Raw genomic sequence first — 21,480 nt, 5'->3', positions numbered from 1 at the left:
TTAATGTTGTATGTCAATTACACCTCAATAAACAAATTTAAAAAAGGATTCTTTGCAAAGCAAGCTACATCTAATAGTCTTCTGAGATGTCACTCATTATGTAGGAGCAATAATTATAAGTGATTTTTATAGAATTTATATAATTCTTCAAATGTTCGTTTACATTTTAGGAGTAACTCACTCTTCTGGAAGGATTTTATCTACTTATTTCAAGGAAACATAAGTATAAAACCTGTATTACTCCTACAAATTTTAAATAAATCTCTGAACTTTTCTTTCATTTAGAAAATAAATAATAAAGTCCAAATCAATTGGCTTCAAAATTACAATAACTGAAATTCAGTGCCTCGGAGATAGAGTTGCAATTGAAATAGCCATCTATAAATTCATCACCCTGACTTCAGACAAAAAGTAAATGAAAAAAGGCTGAATAAAAATCCACTCACAATAAGAAGCAAAATGTCCCGGTTTTATTAAATAGGCTTACCATGTGAATTATTTCTCCCAAGGAGTCATTTTATGACAACTCTAAAGCATGTTTTTGTAACAATGCTGTGATCATTTATGATTCATATATTTATTTTCAACCATTTTAAAAACTATCTGGTCACAATGGAATTGGTAGTACAATAAGCACAGATTTTACATAAAGAGAAATTATCCTATCAATTTACCATGCATCTTTCAGATAACCTAGCAGCTTGTCTGTGTTACTGGGGTCACGCTCTCCAGCTGCCACTTCTCCAGTCAATAACCAGATGAAGGTTTTGCCCACTGTCCTATCACTGCATCTTTAACAAAAGACTTTTGCAGAGCACTATCAAAAATGAGTCTGATCTAAAGTAGAGATACCAGGCTCAATCTGTACTTCTCATTACAGGCTAATTCAGACTGAGACCTCTGTTACATATCCTTAGTTTGGTTCAAGAAGTATTTGCTGTCCTTCAGGATGTTAAGATGATGACTAATCATCTCTTGATGGGTCTTGTGGGGCTCATGAACTTTGTGAATTAGTAACGTCCAAATGACAAACTCAGGTATGCCTCTCTCCTACCATGAGCTAGTTTCATTAGTAGTTATTCTAATATTAGCTTAAATGTAACATAATTAGGAACATTAACCTGCTAGAAAAAATGTAATACTTATCAAGTCACATATATGTGATTTGGGATTAACCACAATTTTGGATGAGCCATATCAATGCTATTTCTCCAGAGCAGATAATTGAGAGTTGCCTATGCATAGGGAAATGGGCATGGCTCTCAGGAGCTGATAGTCATAGTAAATCCTTAAGAGATGTGTGTTATTTATCGGAATTAGAATCAGGGTCTAGACTCCAGATAAGCTTCTTCAATTACTCAAACAGGATAGGACATGAAGAAAAGAATCTTCTCCCTCTCAGGCCTTCCAGCTTAAGCCAGCTCCAGGCTTTAAGGAGCCCAGTAAAATGGAGGAGGAGCTGTGGTAATGTTCTTTCTGTTCTAAAGAGACCACAGAGTATGCCCAGTTCATTCACCTCAAATAATATAGCAAGTGATACTCTTGCTTCGCATCTTGCTATAACCTCTAAACAACTAGAGCTTTAATGGGCTCCACTCATAGGTGAGAACAATGTGAGAATATGGAAGATGAGGAAGAAAGCACCATCAGGTGGCTGCTCTCTCCTATCCTAAAGAAGACCTCCATGGTGCAACACAGTGAGGGCTCCAAAGATGATTAGGAGATTAATGAGTGAAGCGAAGTGCACATTCTTTCAGGCATTAATTCTGTAAGGGCACCCTTACCAATATAACCTGGAACCTTTTTGCCCTTATATGAGAAACAGAGTTTTAGATCCATGCACACAGAAGGCAATCCATTTTCAATACAGTCAAAATTCGTTCTATTTACTGACTCAGGATGGTTTAAAGAAGCTTCCACAATCACTACAGGTCTTGTCCTAAGGAGGAAATGAAATTAGCAATATTAATTACATAATTATTTTCCCTTAAAAAGGCAATTGCATTTGTTTTGTCAGTTTCCATTGATCAAGTAATTTCACAGAACTGCTTTATTAATAGGATGTGCGTATATACTCAATTACATTTCCATGTAGTTGGAAGAGCAATTTTCATTTAAATTTATACAAATATTGACTTTGATGATTTGTTTAATTTTATCTATGTAAAGTGGGAAAAGTACCCTAAAGTTCAATAATTAAATTTCAGAATACCAAAAAGAGCATTATGAGGTCACCACCACTGCTGATTTTAAGAATTGCCTCCCATCATTTACAATTAAGCCCAACTGTCATTAAGCAGTGAGATCTATCACCCTCACCTTAGCAACACAGCAGAATCAGACCGAAAAGCACCAACTGCTACATCTGAAGGATGAAAAACAACGCAGATTAATCATCATCATTAGTCAAAGAAAATTACTTTTCAGCCATAAATACCTAACTACATATCACCTTTTGACTATATCAAAACACTATTCATAGAAAATTAGCAAAGATATGCTTACGTCTTAAGATTCATTCCATATTCGTCTGAATCTACTCATTTACAATGACATTCATCCCTTTGTAATATAATAACATAAACTTTATGATATAAATTTATGATACTATACAGATAGGTTTACTAAAACAAAATTCAATTTTTGGACTAAAAATATTCACCCAGAAATATCCTTTCAAATTACAAAAAAAAAAAAGTTTCTTTTTATCATTATATGTTTGATTTATTTTCACGGATGCTTTTCATTTTTTCAAGAACAAAGACTAAAGCCTTAAGTAACTACCAGTGTAAAGCTCAGGAATTACTTGATCATTTCTGACCCATCCTTAAATTCAAAAGAGCTTTAAAAATGAAGGGAAAAAAATCAGTAAGTTAAAACTCTTCCATACTAGCGTAATGTGCTTCACAATAAAGCAACGCCCACAGTAGAGCCCACCCCAATTTATAAAATACAGTCAATTTTAACTCACCTACATATCCATTATTATCTGCATCAATTTGTCCAGATATAGACTGTCCAAACATACTTAACGACTTGCTGATTTGGAGTCCTTCAATTCTCTGAAAAATAGATAAGTTGAGTGGGACGCAATTTTGAACACCTAATATCCCAGAGAAGCAGTGATTTAGTTAAATAATGAGCCTTCCCATGTCCTGGCACATTTATTAACAAAATGCATTGTAGTTAAGTCAAATACTTGTGTCTAAGAGAAACAAAAGTTGCCAGCTTGAAGTGGGCAGTTGACATTTTATGACAAGAAAAAAAATTACTTTCTTTACTTTGTGAGCAAAGGGAAAATTATGTGGTATAGATCTTCTAGAACAGTCCTGTCTCCCTCTCTCCAGTCTTCTCTCAGGCCCTGTATTTATTTTCCTGACCAACGTCAATAACCAAACAAGTAATTTGGGATTAGACATCGGTAACAACTGAGTGGAGCCTACTACTCAGGTTTAAGATGAAAGGCACCTTACTTAGCCAGATAGCTTCCTAGCATTTGACAAGGACAACTCAAGTCAGATATGTGCTCCCCATTTCACATGTCCATTTCACGTCCAGACACTGATTTATAAGTATCAGGCTGCTATCCATACTTGAAAATTAGTATTGTTTACTAGACAAGTATATATCTTTCATGTTAAATAAGACAACCATTTGCCTATTTTTGCCTAATCAAAAATAACAGTATTAGCTAATGTTTCCATAAAACTATCTTTGGGAAAACTTTTCTTCTCTACATCCGTATGTAGTTTTTTCTATGCACTGAAAGGCCCTGATTTTTCAGAAGATAAAAGCGAAGTCAGAGTTAGATCAGGGACCTTTGTTCAAGTGCGATGGTCTTACTGCTCTGCACTGGAAGGAACACACAGCGTCACATGAGTGTTTCTCTCGCTGTGCAATCTCCATGAAATATGCAGCTCTAGCCACAAGGCAAAACACAGTTAATCAAATCCAAATGGGTTTATCTGGAATAGTATGGATATTCCCTCAGAACATAAATTTCATGAAATTGAGAGAGAAATCTTTTTTTTTTTTTTTTTTTTTTGGTGAGGAAGACTGGCCCTGGGCTAACATCCGTGCCCATCTTCCTCCACTTTATACGGGATGCCGCCACAGCACGGGTTGCCAAGCGGTGCATCGGTGGTTGCGCACCCGGGGTCCCAACCGGCGAAGCCCAGGGCTGCCGCAGCGGAGCGCACGCACCTAACCGCTTGCACCATCCGGCCGGCCCCGAGAGAAATATTTAATAGGTTAAAGACAAACTTGAATGGAAGTGAACTAGAACTCTTATTTATGAAAAGAAAAATGGTTTCAAAGAGTTGTTAATGACCCTAAAAATGAGACCATCTACTTAAAAGAAAGTGGTGAAATCGACTATTAAGCATTTGAAAGAGCAAATTAAGAAAAATCAGTCCACATTAACACCAGAAGTTTTAAGGAAGCTTTTGTTACCAGCGCTTCTTTTGAAAATATAATAGCACCCTACCTGTGAGAAGGCTGGAGAGATCCCATCTGCTCGGCCATTGTAAATATAAATAGCACCTCGCAAGTCATCTTCTTGTGGAGCTCCAATAGCAATATCTATTCATGAATTTAAATGGCAGAAAAATAAATTCTTGATACAAAGAAGGCAACTCTCAAAACTAACCTCCGTGCTCCTTAATTCATATTGTGTAATATAAGAAAACTCCTTCTTATCAAAAACTAACAGTTTTCCCATTGGACAGAAAAAACGTTACAAAATACTATCTTCTTCATGATATACAGAATTGTACAAAATAGTTTGTGTGCGGAAGAAGCAGAGTGAACTGGTCTTAGAGGCAGTCTAACAGAATGGCTAAGGGCATGGGCTCTACAGCCAGACAGCTGGGGCCTGACCCCAGTTCTGCCCTCGTGCCCACCTGTGCTACACTGGGTCCATTTCTTAACCTCTCTGTGTCTCGGTTCTCTCACCTGCAGCACAGGAGCAGAAGAGTACCCACCCTCAGCATAGAAGGACGTAACTCATGTAAAGTACATAGAGCGTACGTAGCACATAATGAGTTATTATCATCTATGAATATTATAAACACAAGAATCCTTATTTTGAGCTCTAGGCTATATTTTATTTGCAAAATGACTTCCAAATTAATTCCTGTTCCAATGAACATGATCAAGGAATTTGTTAAGGATATCTATATTTACACACACACACAAGGTTTCAGAAAACTAATTTATTCTGTAAAATAATGACTGCATCACCTTTATGACTTTAAGATTCACATCAGATTATGACACCAGGAGAAAAAAAAGATTTGAGCAACTCACATAAGAAAACCAAGAGAAAATAGAAACTATGAATGACATGGTTGCTTAAGTGCTATAAATATATAACAAGTAGGAGAAAAATAATATTCTATAGTTGCAAGAGTATTTCATTATTTTTACCAAGTATTATGTTTATTTGATTATATTCATACATTTCTTCGTATGCAATGTTTTCTTATTACTTTAATATAAACCTAAAATACAGAAAGTTTGCTTTCATTGTACTCATTACTTATCGCAGTTTATCAGATCTAAAACCTTTTTAACAACTACAATAGTAATTTTTGACTGCGATTTCAGTGGGAATAACTACATCTTTGATATAAAACTCTATGCCAAATGCCATACAATTTTAAAAATGAAAGCTTTTCTATTTGCATCTAAAATTAAATGATAGACACACCTTATACTGATTTTGTTTAGACATACTAAGGCTAGCCTCTTTTGCCTTGTGCAAACTATTTTAAATTTTCACATACAAATACGCCTATTCATTTATTCATTCAGTGGACAACTATTGAGTACCTACTGTATTCCAGGCATTTGCCAGGAGCTAGCAATACAGGGCAGTACACAAAAGGAACTGATAGTCTATGGGGAAGAACAGCAAGTAAAAACAAAATAATAAGACAGTATGCAAGGAGAAGGTGGTGGGAGTTAGGGAAGACTTCTCATAGGGGATGATGCCCAAGCTGAGATTAAAGTATTGATAGGTCTTAGCCAGGTCTTCAACTGGGGAAGAGAAAAGGCGCCTTAGACAGAGGAAACAGCCTGTGCACTAGCAGGGGAGCAAGAGGCAGCACAGCACACAGGAAGATGACAACTAATCTGGAATCGCTGCAGCCATATATGCGCAGACTAAATACATACAGAAACGTGAGGGGGAGGAGCGGGAAGGAAGAGAAAGAGAGAAGGGGAGCGGAAGAGAGAAGAAGTATCCTGCAGCCACTGAAAACAAGATCAGTTAGCAACTTCATTCATCAGGGCTAGGTTTACACTTCAACCATTGTGGCTACTCCTTAGTAACTAGAATTCTATACCTTGATTCTTGATGATAATATAGGAAAAGATAAGAAATCTTGGTTATGAAGTTGTTGATACACAGAAATTCTTGCACTATCAGTTATTAGCACTAGTAATCTATATTAAGGCAAACGTCTTGAAACAATATAGGTAAGTCTTTTCAGCTGAAGTATTAAAAAGGCCCAGATCCATTTAATTCCACACAGAAGCCATATGGGTATATCCAGTCATTGGCTATCTTATATATAGAGCCAAACTCTTACTTCCTAGGATTACACTTAGATCTATTATATAACATACTCAAATTCTAGCTATCATTATGGAAATGAGGAAAATACTTATTAATAAGTAATGTTTTTCCACGCCTATGCAACTCAATTTGGGACCAACATACAGAACAAACACCAAGATATTTGACAACTGTTTTTACTTTCATCTGAACATTTTATTTCATTCTGTTAGTATAAATCATAACAATTATTATTAATAATATTTGTGACCCTTGTCACAAAAGGGATTATGACCCTTCAATAATGTTGACAATGCAGACACTGTGCTAGGAGCTTTACCCATGTATCTTACGTAACCTTCAATACTTTTTGATTAAACAAATACTTTTTGATCCCCACTTTTTACAGGTGAGGAAACTGAGGCACAGAGTGTAGCCTGCTCAAAGTCACAGAGCCAGGATGTGGTGGAGCTGGGATTTAACCCTGCAGCCTGGCTCCAGAGCCTGTGGGCTCCATCACCACGCTCTATAAATCAGTGACAACAGAGGTGATGCCCCGTGTTCTCCCTCCTCGCAACTTTTGCTCCTGTGTGTCAAAGAAGTGTTCAGTTATTGATTTGATAATATATCAATATTTATTTCAGGGGCACATAAAATAATAATACATCTTAATTTAAAATTGTAGAACTTTATTACGGTTCTGCTCAAAAAATATTCAAACATATAGTCTAAAAGTCAGGTGATAAGGCTCAAGGTGAAAAACCTAAACCAAAAACAAGTGGTCTTGCCAAATCTATTTTATGGCTGAAATCCAAAATGCTATCTCTCTGCCTGTCTGTCTCGTCACATCAGTCGAGTAGGTCTGTCTATTTATTACCTACCTATTCTGTAACTTTCTCATACATTTGATGAGAATTTTACACTGGACTCTTGCCAGATTGGTTATCTTCTTAGAAAATGGCTTGCTTTTCTTTTCTAAGGACACAAGAAGTATAAGCTGATTTCTTCCTTTTGAAGAACAATAAAAAGAAAACGATATGATGAATGCCAAAATAACTGAGGTCTGTATGCAAAGCACCACAAAATTGTGCAAAGTAAAGGGACATTAAGTCTAATTTGCATTTAAGATGGGAGGTGCAAGGAAAAAGAACAGGTGGGGTTTTCATCTTTTTTCTATACAATCCCACACGCCCTGCCATGAACACGAAGTAACGTCATCCATCTATCCCAGGAAAATAAACTAAGACAGAAGATGAGAAAAAGGAATAGGGAAACACATAATGAAAAATAAAATGCAGATGCCCTGCTGTCTCACCCAGGCAGATGTGGTAGAATGGAATGAGAGAGCTCCGTGAAGAACGAGAACACACTGAGGCTACTTCCAAAGCAGCATGGTCTTGTTAATATTTAAAATGTAGAAAATGCCTACTCATGGGGAAAATAAAAATGCTATTCGGCCACTAAAAAAAGGAAATCCTGCCATTTGTGACAACGCGGACAGACCCTGAGGGCATTATGCTAAGTGAAGTAAGTCAGACAGACAAAGACAAATACTGTATGATCTCACTTACATGTGGAATCTGAAAAAAACCAAAGTCATAGGAACAGAGATCAGATTGGTGGTTGCCAGAGGTGGGGGAGGGGAGGTTGAGGAGCGGGGGAATTGGGTGAGGGTGGTCAAAAGATACAAATTTCCAGTTCTAAGATAAATAAGTCCTGGGGCTTTCATGTACAACATAGTGACTATTGTTAACAATACTGTATTGTATATTTGAAAGTTGCTAAGAGAGTAGATCTTAAAAGTTCTCACCAAAAGGAAAAAAATTTTGTAACTATGTGATGTGATAGATGTTAACTAGACTTAGTGTGGTGATCATTTCACAATATATACATATATCAAATCATTATGTTGTATAATTTAAACTTATTCAATGTTATATGTCAATTATATCTCAATAAAACTGAGAGAAAAAGAAAAAATTAAAACTAGACAAAGTAGCAAAAGATATATGGTATTATATGAACTGAAGTGAATCAGCATTAATCTGGCCACTAAATGTAAATATATTGTGATTTATAAATGGAATTATAAATAGCACAAAAATGTGCTGAAATATTGAAAACTATCATTTGAATAATTATCTTCCAAAGATAAAGACATTACCCTTACGAGTTGAGTCCTGAGGACTACAAAACAAAGAGTGCTGTCTGAAACCAGGTTCTTATATGCACTCTGAAAGACTGCACCGTGCCCTGTGGGTCCCCTCTCAATTCCTCTTCCTAAGTCTCACAGACAGAACACTTTCTGTCTGTCTGTCACAACACTGGAAAATTGCCTGGGATCTTCCCAAGTATTGGAGTGACTTTGATAAGGGAACTTGCCTACTGTCCGTGACACTTTTACAACTCAACCTAATTATAAGAATAATTCAGCTTTGTCATTGACATTTGTTTTTTTGTGTGTTTTTTTTGTTGAGGAAGACTCACCCTGAGCTAACATCTGTTGCCAATCTTCCTCTTTTTCTGCTTGAGGAAGATTAGCCCTGAGCTAACATCTGTGCCAATCTTCCTCTATTTTTTGTATGTGGGATGGCGCCACAGCATGGCTTGATGAGCAGTGTGTAGGTCCGCGCCCGGGATCTGAACCCACGAACCCTGGGCCACCGAAGCAGAGTGTGTGAACTTAACCACTATGACACCGGGCTGGCCCCTCATTCATCATTTTATGCACAGTGTTAACAGACTTGGTTACTACTCAGAACTAGATTGAAAAAAGCAAATTTTAAGAGGGAAGGCTGGTGGAGATATATTCTTCAATAACAGGGCTGATATCCAGGCAATAGTCACCACCTATTCCATTATTGAAATGCTTCCATATCAGTTGGTAAATAGCCACTGTCCCTGAGTCTGCCAGTTGCCCCCTCAATACTGCTCAGGATTCTCTCCTGGGATCCCCCAAATCCCCCCACAAAGCAGCAGCTGAACAAGGAATGCCTGGAACAGCAGGGGGCTTCCAGAACCCTGCTCCAGCTCTGCAGCCAGCCTCTGTTGGGTTTTGTCAGTGTCTTTACTGCACTGATAGTTAAATACTATGGTCCAATGAGTCTACAATACACATTTTTTTCACATTTCACATTTCTGAAATCAGAATCCTTCTTAAAACAGAAAAATGGTGGGTCACAGTTCAATAGGTACCATAGTTTTGGAGGCACATAAAACAATGATGCAACTTATAATCAATGGTGCTGTAGAATCAGTGAAATAAGGTATTTTGACTATCACCCTATATTAACAATAGTAAGAATCAATAGCTGACAACTGAGGAGAAGTTAGGTGTGACACTAAAAAGAAAAAAACAGTGCACCATCCTGGCTCCATTTTCTATAGAAAAGCAAACATAAAATCCCATCATGTTCTTTTCCATGTACCATTTTAAAAGTGGAAATCAAGTACGAAATTAGATACTTTTAATTACCTGCAAAGCCATCATTATCAATGTCGCCAAGATTAACTATAGATTCCCCAAATCTTGCAGCATATTTGTCACTTCCAATGAGCTCTGTTTCCATTTCATTCATTACCGCTCCCTAGATAGAAACGAGAAGAAAAGGTGTCATTATAACACTCCCTGACGACTTTACACATGATTTACTGTTGTAATTGGATATGGATTTTTTTCTAATGCTTCAAACAAGTTGGGCTGAGCTTAGTACACAAATCTCAGTTCAATTCAATAAATATTGATCAAGTATGTCAACACATATAATAGTATGATTAGAGCTCAGAGGACACAAAAAATTGTCAAACTCATGATCTCTAGCTTTGAAAACCCAATAAATCATTTCAATAATTCAATTTCACAAATATTTATCAAGTTCCTACTAAAAGCAATGCACTGTGCAAAGAGTGAAGGAGTAATGGGCAAGGCCGTGTGTGTGTAAGACACACTCCCTTTCCTGAAGAAGCCCACAGTTACAGGGAAGGCTTAGCACAAGCTGTAAATGACTTAGAAGTATCGCTTTGCAATATCAAGAAGAAAGGAGAGCATATCTAATTGTGAGAGCAAAGAGAGATTTCATAAAGGAGATGGTATTCAACGTGGCTATTGAAGGATGGGCATAACTTTGAAATACAGAGAAAATCATCAGCAAAACAAATCTCAAATAATGTGGCTATAATGAATGGTACGTTTAACGAACAAGACAAAAAAAGTCAGATTGGAGTCTTATGGTGTGGGACTTTGGATACTGGGGGAAATTTATTCTCAATTTAGGGAACAATAGGGAGCCACTGAAGGTTTCTGAGTTGAGAGGTGACACAACTGAGGCTCGCCTTTGGAACCTTATTCCAGCAGCAGTGGGGCATGGATTGGTCAACTGCTATCTCTAAAATTGGAAGATGAGTTATTACAACAAGACATTCGATAATGTTGCAGTAATGAGTTTCTGCAATAACAGCTACCAGACCTCTTTACAAATTCTGATCATGTCATTTCCCTTGTAGCAAAAAAAAAAAAAATCCATGCACCACTCATCACAGATCCTTTCCTCTTCTCAAACGTGTCTATCCATCATTCCCTAAGCACACACGTTCTTCCCCTTGTGAAGTGCCCTTCACCTTGTATTTTCCAATTAAAAAATTCCTACACTTGTCTTGCTCAAATACTACTTTCTCTGTGAAACCTTCTGGACCCAAAATGAATTGCTTCCACTCTGTATCTACTAATAATGTGTTTTTTACCATGTTATATTTAATTGTTTACTCACGTTTGTGTCTTTTCTAGATTCCGAGGTCCTGGAGGTCAGGACTAAGATTATTTTCAGCTCTTTTCATAGTTTTTGTTACATTTCAGATACTCACTGAATGTTATTATTTTTTTTTTAAATGAACTAAGCGTGGGAATCAGCTCTGTAGACACAATCACTGGCGCCAAACACAGTGAATGATTTTATCAAAGGAATAAAGGATAAAAGAGCTTAGGTCCAAGTGAAATACCTAATTTAAAGAGCAGAGGGGACAAGAAACTCCAGGGAGGACAAGAAGGTGCAGACCTAAGACAATACAATGACGCTGAAGTTTCGGGGGAGAGTTTCAAGAAGTGGTGATCACTCTTCAAGTATTCTCCAGTCATAGAGAATAGTGACCAAGAGTTTGCTGGGGACCCCTGAGAGCTATTTTAGTAGAAGTAAGTGGAAGCCAGATTCATTCAAGCATCACTGAGTTCATTCAGAAACAATTACTGGGCATGTACTTATCTCGGACTCTTTCAAGCCCTGAGAAAAGAGCAGTAAACAAGACAGACAAATCTTCTCCACATGACATCTACACTCTAGCAGAAGAGCAGACAATAGCAAACCAAACCAATAAATATATAATAGAACGCCAGGTAGCGGTTAGTGCCATTTTAGAGAAACAGGAATTTAGGAGGGAACAAAAGAAGAATAATCTATGTCAGAGGTTTTAAGAGCTGAAGTCAGGTATGAAACTAACTCCAGTGGTCAAGTGGTGTCTCAGGGTAGAAGCGAGGGAAGGACAAGAGGGTAGCCTAGTGGGTAGGGCTCCCCCCTCCCCCTTTAAGCAAAGAAGCTCCACTTTTATCTGTTTTCCATATTGGGAATGCTTAAGATTTCAAAGGGAAAAAAGGTCCTTTATTGCATTATTTTAGATTTATATGTTGTTTAAACTGTTCTCAAAAAGTTTAGTTGTAAAGAGAAAGAAAAGAGAAGTATGCAGAATGAGGATGTAGCTGGTATAAGGAAGACTATTTATGGATAGGGAAATGTGAAATGTCTACGGCAGAAAAACAATACCTGATATCACTATTAATGAGACACTAATGGCCACTTTGTAGATGATATGCCTTTACTATTAAATTTAGGTTTAAACACAGTCTAGGAAATCCCCACGCATAAATAACTTTCTTGCTCTATATTTGGACCTTTGAGAATCTCCCAGCTTTATAAGACTAGAATGTTTCCTCTCAAATCCTAAAGAGTTTAGTCCGATGCTTAATATAGGAATTTATTAAATGTTCTGAAACCACTGATTAAATAAGATTACAAATACCTTCCTGAAATAGACTTGACTTTGTTAAATCCTTAAGAAATGAACCAATTTTCTCACAAACCCGTTCCTGCCCTTAAATCAAAGGAACAAGCCAAAAAGACCCCATTAAGGCTCTATCAGTTCTTTGTTTAGATTTAATGTCAATAAGCCAGGCTGGGGGCCAGCCCTGTGGCATAGTGGTTAAGTTCGGTGCACTCTGCTTTTGCAGACCGGGTTCAGATCTCAGGCACGGACCTACATCACTCCTCAGCCATGCTGTGGCAGCGACCCACATACAAAATAGAAGAAGACTGGCACAGATATTAGCTCAGAGTGAATCTTCCTCAAGCAAAAAAAAAGAGGAAAATTGGCAACAGGTGTTAGCTCGGGTGAATCTTCCCTAGCAAAAAAAAAAGAAAAGAAACTAGGCTGGCAAAATAAGGCCAGCAGAACTCTTTAGATTGAAGTGTCAAGTGGTCAGTTTCTACTCCAAAATATCCCTCATAATTTCAAACTCAACCACAAGCAGTAATTATCTATTTCTACAACTACTATATCCTCTTTGGAATAAACTACATCAATTTAATATTCTTATCAAGAATATATTCTATATGAATTGTTTGAATTAATATTTTATTAAAACGTCTTATTTCTGATTGTTTTCAAATCACAAAACTGAAAAGATTTCATACTTTATCTTCTACTCCTAGTAATATTTTATCATTATCGAATTATATAAGGACATTCACTAACCAAACCAAAAGAGCCAAAAGAAATCCACATTTTGAGAGATATATAAAAATCATTCTTTCAAATTAGACTTACATCATTATAAAACTGGAAGAAACTTCAACTACTTGAGTGAACACATACAAGCTGTGAATAGAGAAACTCCAGAACAGTTGATCTCATGCGCCTGAAATATCCCAAAGGGACAGGTGCCCATTCACCATCAGGTTTGCTTTCCTTTCTAGAGCATCAGTATGATACCAGAATTTTGACTTTTGTCAATAAAATAAGCCTAAGAATCTATAGTCTCAGAATTCGGGAATAAGAACAGCTTCAGTTTTGATCAGAAACCCATAAATGGCTTCCAGCTTGCGGGCCATCAGACGTACCGAGCCAGAGTTGATGTACACGAAGACTCTTCCTTCCTCTCTGATGATGCTCTGCATGGGAGCTCCCACGAGTAGGTCTGAGAAGCCATCTGCGTTGAGGTCCACAGCACAGACAGAAGCTCCAAAGTAAGAGCCAAGCTGCCCCAAAGCAAACCAGATCCGGTCATTGAGAAAAAAGCAGGGCTACTCACAAAAGCCCTCAGGGATACCAAAGGTTGAGATATATTACCTTTTTACCTTTCATTTCATGGATGATATTTAGTTCTTTTGCATCAATGCTGAATATGTATGCCTGCAATTGGGAAAAGAATTAGAAAAAGTTAGACTGAAAAATTTTTTTCGTTTGATCAAAAGATCAATTTTCATGACTTGTAATTCCTCAAATATATTTTAAAAATCCTTTCAAGAGTGAAATAAAAAGTTTAAGGTACCACGTTCACATCAACTTGCCTTACTTGCAAAACTACCTTCTCAGGAACTACCTTATGAATCCTGAGAGAGAGCGCAGAAAGTGTCGTTGGCCTCACTTTCATAGTAAGGCTCAGAAAAATTTAGTGGCTAACGTTCACATAGCAATATAACAAAAACCAGAACCAGAAATAACATCTTATTCTTTCTGGTCTCACCAAAAAACGTGTAGCTGCCTCCATTTCCCTTCAGCTGTGAACTTGTTAACCAATAAATACATTCCCTGGACATTTTGAGATAATTCTATCTCAAAAACAACTTACTCGTAAGAAGGAAAAGTCTCATTTGACTTAGTTTTCCTTCAGGATTTTCTGCTACATTTTACCTAAAAGCCATACAACTTTCAGCAATTCCACTGACTGCAGCACACTGCTGATAATTTTTAGCTTTCATTCTTTAGAATTTTTGCAGTTCTGCCTTTAATATCTTATTCTCTCATGCAGTCTATTTGAACCTTTGCAAAGAAATAGATATAAAAATGGAATTCTTACTTTACCAATCTGTTCATGCTGAGGAGCTCCTCCAACTACTTGGGTAGTATGCTGACTCCAAAAATGACCAGCCCCAACCGAGTATCCTCCAAGAAAATGGAGAAAAGTATGAGAATTATCATTTGCAGTGGATAAAACATATCATAAACCCACTCATAGAATTAAATGAGACTGAATTCTAGGATAGCAATATTCAATATTGGTCATTTATTATGTTTTAAGCAATCATTAATATGTGTGTTATGAAACTAGTCAACGTGGCTTATATTTCCAAGTTCTAGAAATTAAAGATAGCACCTTCACATTTAGTTTGTTAGTACCGGTGAGTATTAGGACATGTTAGCCTCTAGAATTACAACAGAAATATTTTAGAGTATTTAAAATATAACATTTCAAACTTTAAAAAAAAAAATCTTCCTAAATGTCAACTTTTTGCCATGAAATCCTCCTATTGTGATAAAACTTTATAATGATACAAAGGTAAAATATTTTTATTTCGTGATAAAAAGCATAATACCAAGTTACACTTCTTCATAATACTTCAAGATACCCTTCAACCATAAACAAGTAAATGTTGAATTGTAAATGAGTTCCCTCTGTTTGAAAATGAATTCCTTCTGTCTGAATGGGAAAAAATAATACTGCCTTTTCTTATTATAATTATTTCTGAATATAGGCTGCTCACATGTGAAGCACATATGGTTTAAACAAATCTGTATTTTCTAAGAAACTATGGGAAAAGCATTCCTTTTACTATAACAGGATTAATGCCAGAAAAATCTTGTGTTTCTGTAGAAATATAGACTATAAAGCATCCACTGCTAACTTATTAGGGAGGAGAGGCGATGCGGAGGGAATGGGAGGAGATAGAGATAGGAGGGTATGGGAGGGTGTGGGGGGAGCGGGGCTGGAGCAGGAGGACAGAAGGAAGATAAAAATAGTTAAGCTCTGGGAAATATTCTAAGAACTTATGAGGCGAAGGTCAATGAGTCGTTTTTAGATCCATGCTTCATAATGTTACCCCTTGTCTAGAATGCTGTCAACAGACCCATTGACCTACAGTTAGTCCTTTAAGAAACTACACTTACTCACTCATAAATGATTAAATGAGTTAATTCACATCAAGTGCTTACAAAAGTTCTTGGTTCCTGCTTACCATAGTAAGCACTCAATAGACGCTACCAATGTAACAGTATGTTGACTACATAAAGATACAAGCTTACAAGTATTTTACTGCAGAGAGTAAACTAAGCTAGGGGTTCTAGTCTAAGAATTATATATTGATGATTATAGTCACATATGTAAATGTAAAATATTAAGTTAACTGTCTCTTTAATTGCTACTGGGCATTCTGATCTCTTGAAAATATAATTTCCCTTATTTAAAATTACTAGTATCTGTAAGGCAGAGATAATTTGAGTTTGTCAATTTTTGTAGTACCTAGATAACTTCCAAATTTTACTTGATTGTCTTTGTCTAAAAAAGCCTTGTATTTATTTGTAGTTATGTTGTAGACAAAAAGAGAGCCAGTCCAATAAGACGATCCTGGGGCTCCCATCACAATTAAATCCTGTAAGACAAAAACAATTTATCATTATTTAAGAGTTTAACCTCACCACCCAAAACCTCCTCCAGATATACATTTTAATAGTGAAAAGAATACATTTTTATAATAAATTTCTGAAATCTGAGAATTTTATGTGTATAAAAACATATCAGAAAAAACACCAGAGAAGCTAGCTAATGAATTTTCACCTAAAAGTAGAATTTTAGAGAAGAAACTCTGAAACTCTCACTTTACACCATCAGTGGACTTTAAAATCAAAGGTCGAATCATTGAATAGTAGAGTAAGCATTTGAGAGACAGGCAATGTGGTTTCTATTAAAGTAAATCATATCTGGGTAATTCATTAGTGCTCATTAGGGAGATAATTATGTGTTGCCAGAGTAAAAAGTGGACTTAATTTACTTCAATTTGAAAAATGCCATTTACTAGTTTCCTTAACAATGTTAGCTTAGAAAAAAAAAATGTCTAATGGAATTGTGGCATATTTGATAATAAATACAAATTTAGGAAAAGGAAATAGAGGGAAAGTTGGAATGATCAGACACTTGTCTGGTGAAACATAATAACTTTCAGCGATCAAATCTATTCAATACACTTCTAAATTTCCTAAACAATCCTGAACTTAAAAAGGTCAACTTAAATGTAAACTCAAGAAAGCATTACATATTTTTTTTACACAGTGGGTAATATTTGTGGAAATTGTTAACCCAAGGCTTCATATAGACTGTCTACATAGATTCAGAAAACATTCACAAATTCATAACGGGTTTTTAAGAGAAACTGGGAGATTTGGGGGTTGAGTACAACTGTGACCTTTTACCGTATATCCTAGAGTGTTAGAGAATAATAGTTTGGGAATATATCTGATTTAAGAGGATATTATTAAGTTCTTCAATCTCCCAATTCTCATAATTTTATGAAAAATGTGGATTCATATGCTTCCTTCCCCCCTCAACTAGTAATTAAAAATAACATACTTAGATATTTTCAATGCCTAAGGTAACAAATAATTATAGCTACTTTTGATTTCTATTAAATTCTTGATAAAATTAATATTCATTAGTATAAACTTTTAGTTGGTGTTATGTGGCACAGCTATTAACATTTTCTCGAAGTATATGTGAAACATTGAGTGGTGAAAATTAAGTTGTAATATTCTCAAATTTAAGAGACATATTATTCAGGTGCCATACAATTTTTACTTTCAAGCACAATATCAGTCTTCTAAGTCTTCAGAAGAATTAAAATTCTATATGTAAACATTCATAGCAGCTAATTTTTGGACTATTACCTCTGTGTAAAAACTAGATATTCCAGCTTGACATGATGCAAAATTTTCCCCAAATTTTTTCACAAAATCTAAAATGAAGTAGAAAAACAATTCAGGATTTCATTTAAAAATAAAGACAAAATCTGCACAATTTCGTTTATCTTACATCTCCTTACAAATATACCTCGTAAGGTCTATATATAATACTATCTCATTTTAAAAATAATAGTAACTTTGATAAAATTTAAGGTCACAAACTTCTTCCCTATTAATCTTCAAAATATCCCTATGAAATAGCAATAAACATTTACCCCTGCCTCTTTATCATGGGAAGAACATGCGGCATACACTCAAAAAAATTATCGAGGGGCTGGCATGGCGGTGTAATGGTTAAGTTCACGTGCTCCAGTTTGGCAGCCTGGGGTTCGAGGATTCAGATCCCAGGTGTGGACCTATGCCCCACTTATCAAGCCATGCTGTGGCAGGCATCCCACATATAAAGTAGAGGAAGATGGGCACGGATGTTAGCCCGGGGCCAATCTTCCTCAGCAAAAAGAGGAAGATTGGCAACAGATGTTAGCTCAGTGCTAATCTTCCTCACCAAAAAAAAAAAAAAAAAAAATTACCAAGTATCTAAGACAGAGGTAGGATTTGTGGTTTCCAGTCCAGGTTGCCATTTAAAATAGGCTTCCTAGATTTTGCCCAGCTGAAAATAACAGACTGAGTCAAGATCTGCATGGAGATGGGGGTCTCTTATTACAAAGTCCCCCTAAGTGGATGCTTTCGGAACTTACTGTGGGAACAAAGCTTTGCTTCTCCTGAAGAATTGACATAAGTAAACCTCTACAAAAATAAAAATCAGGACCACGTCTTCATTATGGCTTTGCTAACCAGAAAAGTTAAATTGCTAAGTCATTTATAATTACTACTCCCTCTCGTGATTTTTCACTCCTTTTTATATTTTCCCCAATCCTATTTCATTTTTAATTTTTATACATTTTGCCATAATTTTAGGTGTCTTAGGTTTATGCCATCTTGAATTTTTTGTAGAATGTGGCTGGATATATCTGAGCAAAAATAAAACTTTATTGTGAAAATGTTTTAAGGCATAAACCATAATCATTAGGAAAAAGAATAAACATACAGAAATCTAGACTGAGTTTCACTGAAATTGAAAATTTTAAATTCACCTTTTAGCTTCTTGGTATCCAAAGGCAAATATAAGGAATATTAGGGATATATATGACATAACTTCTCTGTGACGTCAAACTCCAGAGAGGAAAGACCCCAATATTAATCAAATTAATAACTGAATTTGCAAACTTAGTCAAAGTTTTGTCAGGTAACAGAAATTTGCTTTGGCCACTGGGGTAAACATTTTGGTTAGAAAAATGGGAAGTTGGCATTCATATATATTTAATTCTTAGTTTTCCAAAGACATATTTTTAGAATTTTAGTTTTGTTACAGATCTCATTTTTAATGCTCTATCGACATTCACTCCTAACTCTGCTCACTTCAGTTAAGTCCTAGCTCTGTACTCACTAATGCTACCTATGGCCTAGACTTTTCATGGGAAAGATCTTTCAAACTTAAGATACCAATTCCTTGCTGTTTCAAGGAAAAGATGAATTTGAAGAAAAAGAAAAAGAAATAGCGAGTAGGAAAGATTTACTTACACTTATACTTTAAATCTTTCTGAATATTCTTGGAAGCTAAAGGTAAAGCAAGAAACCTAAACAGTTCTCTCCTTTCTGATCAGACTTTTCAATCTGATTTAATGATTTTAAGTGTCTTATATTTGAGGGGCATTAAAGTCACATATACTGAATTGAAAATAAATTCAATGCAGAATTGGGTAATTATCAACTAGACTCTAGAATTATTCAAATTAAACTGTAGAATTTCTATTCCTAAAAACACAAAGTACATTTCTGAAAACTAATACTTGTACAGTTGGGTAAAAAAGGAAAGAATACTTTGAGTAGTTAAAAAAGAACATAGCTATTTCAAAGGTCTCCCTCTCTCTGCACATCCCAAATTGAAAACAGAAAAATTTTAAAGGCATTCCCTTGTTTCTCTTGATCCAGTTAAAATCAAAATCATACCTTACCTTGATAACATGGCGCTATTCTTTTACTCAGCTCTGCTCGTAAATCAGAGGGCATTCCATAGCAAACACCCGTGGGGAGCTTATTTTCATTCTTTACGTAAAAGATATTTTTCCATCTATGCCCACAAGTCTGAATAAAACATAAAAGTAGACCAAATGATGTGAAAGTCACACCAGAATATCTGAATTCATGATGTTATCAGTGGACCAATTCCAATAACCTACCACGATGGATCCATTTTCTCCTGGCTGTCTGGAAAGCGTGACCCCCAGCCATTGATTGTCTCTTTCTTCCAAACAAGTCTTTCCACAAGGTTCTCCATTAGGGCTACCTACAGCATATGAAAATAATTTCATCATCAGGTATCTTGAAAACAATGTTATTTTACGAAAGCAGAGAAAATAAACATGCATGCTTATCCCTAATGTTTTTTCCTTCAGCCACATGTGAAATGTCCTCGTATCCTGCTTCTCTATCTCATACTCAGTGCACACTGGGGGGGGTAACCATGAGTTACTCTGTACCTACATAACTGTTCTCTCACAAGGTGATTTTTGGTTGTAGAAATGACCTCCAATGGTAACACCCTTCTGAAGAGACGACCTTGATGTAGGAGACAGCTAACCAACATGACTAAGGGGGAAGACCAGTTTAAACCAACATAGGCTGTGCAAATATAACTGCCGTGTATAATGCTTGGCAAAGAATTTGCACCTTGTTTTGACCATTTATCTAGCAATATAAGCAACATTACCAGAGCACTTTTTAAAACATTTCTTATATTGAGACATTAGGAATAGAAAGACTACAATATAGTCCTTAGCATTTAAGTCACAGTTGATCGAAGCTGGAAGGTGATGATCGAGCATGTGGAAAGGAGCTGTGTGTAATTAGCATACTAACAATCCTAGCATTTAAAACAAACTGTCCTGTGGTTTACATTTAGCGGATTGTGACACGTTTTCAACAAAGAAAAAAACGCTTGAAAAACCAGATACTTTCAGTGGTAAATAAAAAAATTCAATAGGCACTTTGGTAAATGCATGAATAGCCAGAAAGCCAAACATAAATAAAATATTACTCATGGGCAATATAGTACTTCTAAACTGTACAAGAACAAGTGATCTTCCCAGTGATCATTTTTTTTGTTAGAGTGACTTCTTTGCTTTATTAATATAAGGATTATTAATATAGGGATCCCGTATTAAAGTGATTTCAAATAAATGATTTGGGGGAGAATAAGATGCAGCAGATTAAGATTACTTTTGCTGTCTTGATTTTCACCCTCTTCAATTGCCATGTGACAGTTCTATTCCACCTGTGCTCAATTCCAAAGGCAGGTAAATATATTTGCATCGATTTGATTAGAGAAGGATGTGAAACTTGGGTTTATCCAATTTTGAACTCTGGTCACTGATACCAAGTTTTCATACACGTACAGTGACCATTCTCTAAATCATTAGGCACTTTGTCTCCTATAACCTTGACCCCTAGATAAAGCTTCCTGGGCAAACTCAGAATACCTACATAGATAAGGCTAATATTATGGAAGTGAAATTATCTGCACTAAATGTCCTGGTTAGGAGAGATTTTTGTCTGTTTAAGGAGTGTAGGAAGATGTTTGTATATATATTTGTTTGTTCTCCAAAATGTTCTTCAGGAGAAATAACAAAACCCTCAACACAGCTAAACTGAAGAAAGTTTCCTAGCCCTTCTCTGGAGAGTGATTCATGAGGTCTAGGTGAACCCCTGACTACGTGGGTGATTCTCATGGTCTGGAACATCGTTAAAATGGAACGTGGATAATGATCAGGTTTTTCTGATCAGGTTTCTTGTAGAATAATGACGAC

At 36.1% G+C, this 21,480-nt stretch overlaps 1 protein-coding gene across 1 annotated transcript in view; it reads right to left on the bottom strand.

Annotated features, from left to right (window-relative positions):
• The window catches only part of ITGA4 (integrin subunit alpha 4), a 77,263-nt gene that overhangs the window by 39,573 nt on the left and 16,210 nt on the right, over window positions 1–21,480 (bottom strand). Inside the window, exons 3-14 of the mRNA XM_004426693.3 lie at window positions 19,855–19,961; window positions 19,630–19,759; window positions 17,540–17,607; window positions 16,122–16,251; window positions 14,682–14,767; window positions 13,952–14,014; window positions 13,723–13,860; window positions 10,035–10,146; window positions 4,487–4,581; window positions 2,972–3,062; window positions 2,320–2,365; window positions 1,785–1,939 (exon numbers count right to left, since the gene is read on the bottom strand). Of these exons, the coding sequence (XP_004426750.1) occupies window positions 1,785–1,939; window positions 2,320–2,365; window positions 2,972–3,062; window positions 4,487–4,581; window positions 10,035–10,146; window positions 13,723–13,860; window positions 13,952–14,014; window positions 14,682–14,767; window positions 16,122–16,251; window positions 17,540–17,607; window positions 19,630–19,759; window positions 19,855–19,961 (1,221 nt within the window). The remainder of the gene's footprint in view (window positions 1–1,784; window positions 1,940–2,319; window positions 2,366–2,971; window positions 3,063–4,486; window positions 4,582–10,034; window positions 10,147–13,722; window positions 13,861–13,951; window positions 14,015–14,681; window positions 14,768–16,121; window positions 16,252–17,539; window positions 17,608–19,629; window positions 19,760–19,854; window positions 19,962–21,480) is intronic.

Source organism: Ceratotherium simum, chromosome 9 (assembly GCF_057802395.1).
Source record: "Ceratotherium simum simum isolate JZ-2026a chromosome 9, ASM5780239v1, whole genome shotgun sequence".
Lineage (NCBI taxonomy): Eukaryota > Metazoa > Chordata > Mammalia > Perissodactyla > Rhinocerotidae > Ceratotherium > Ceratotherium simum.
Note: the sequence above shows the minus strand (reverse complement) of the source record. Positions and strands in the feature narration are given on the sequence as shown.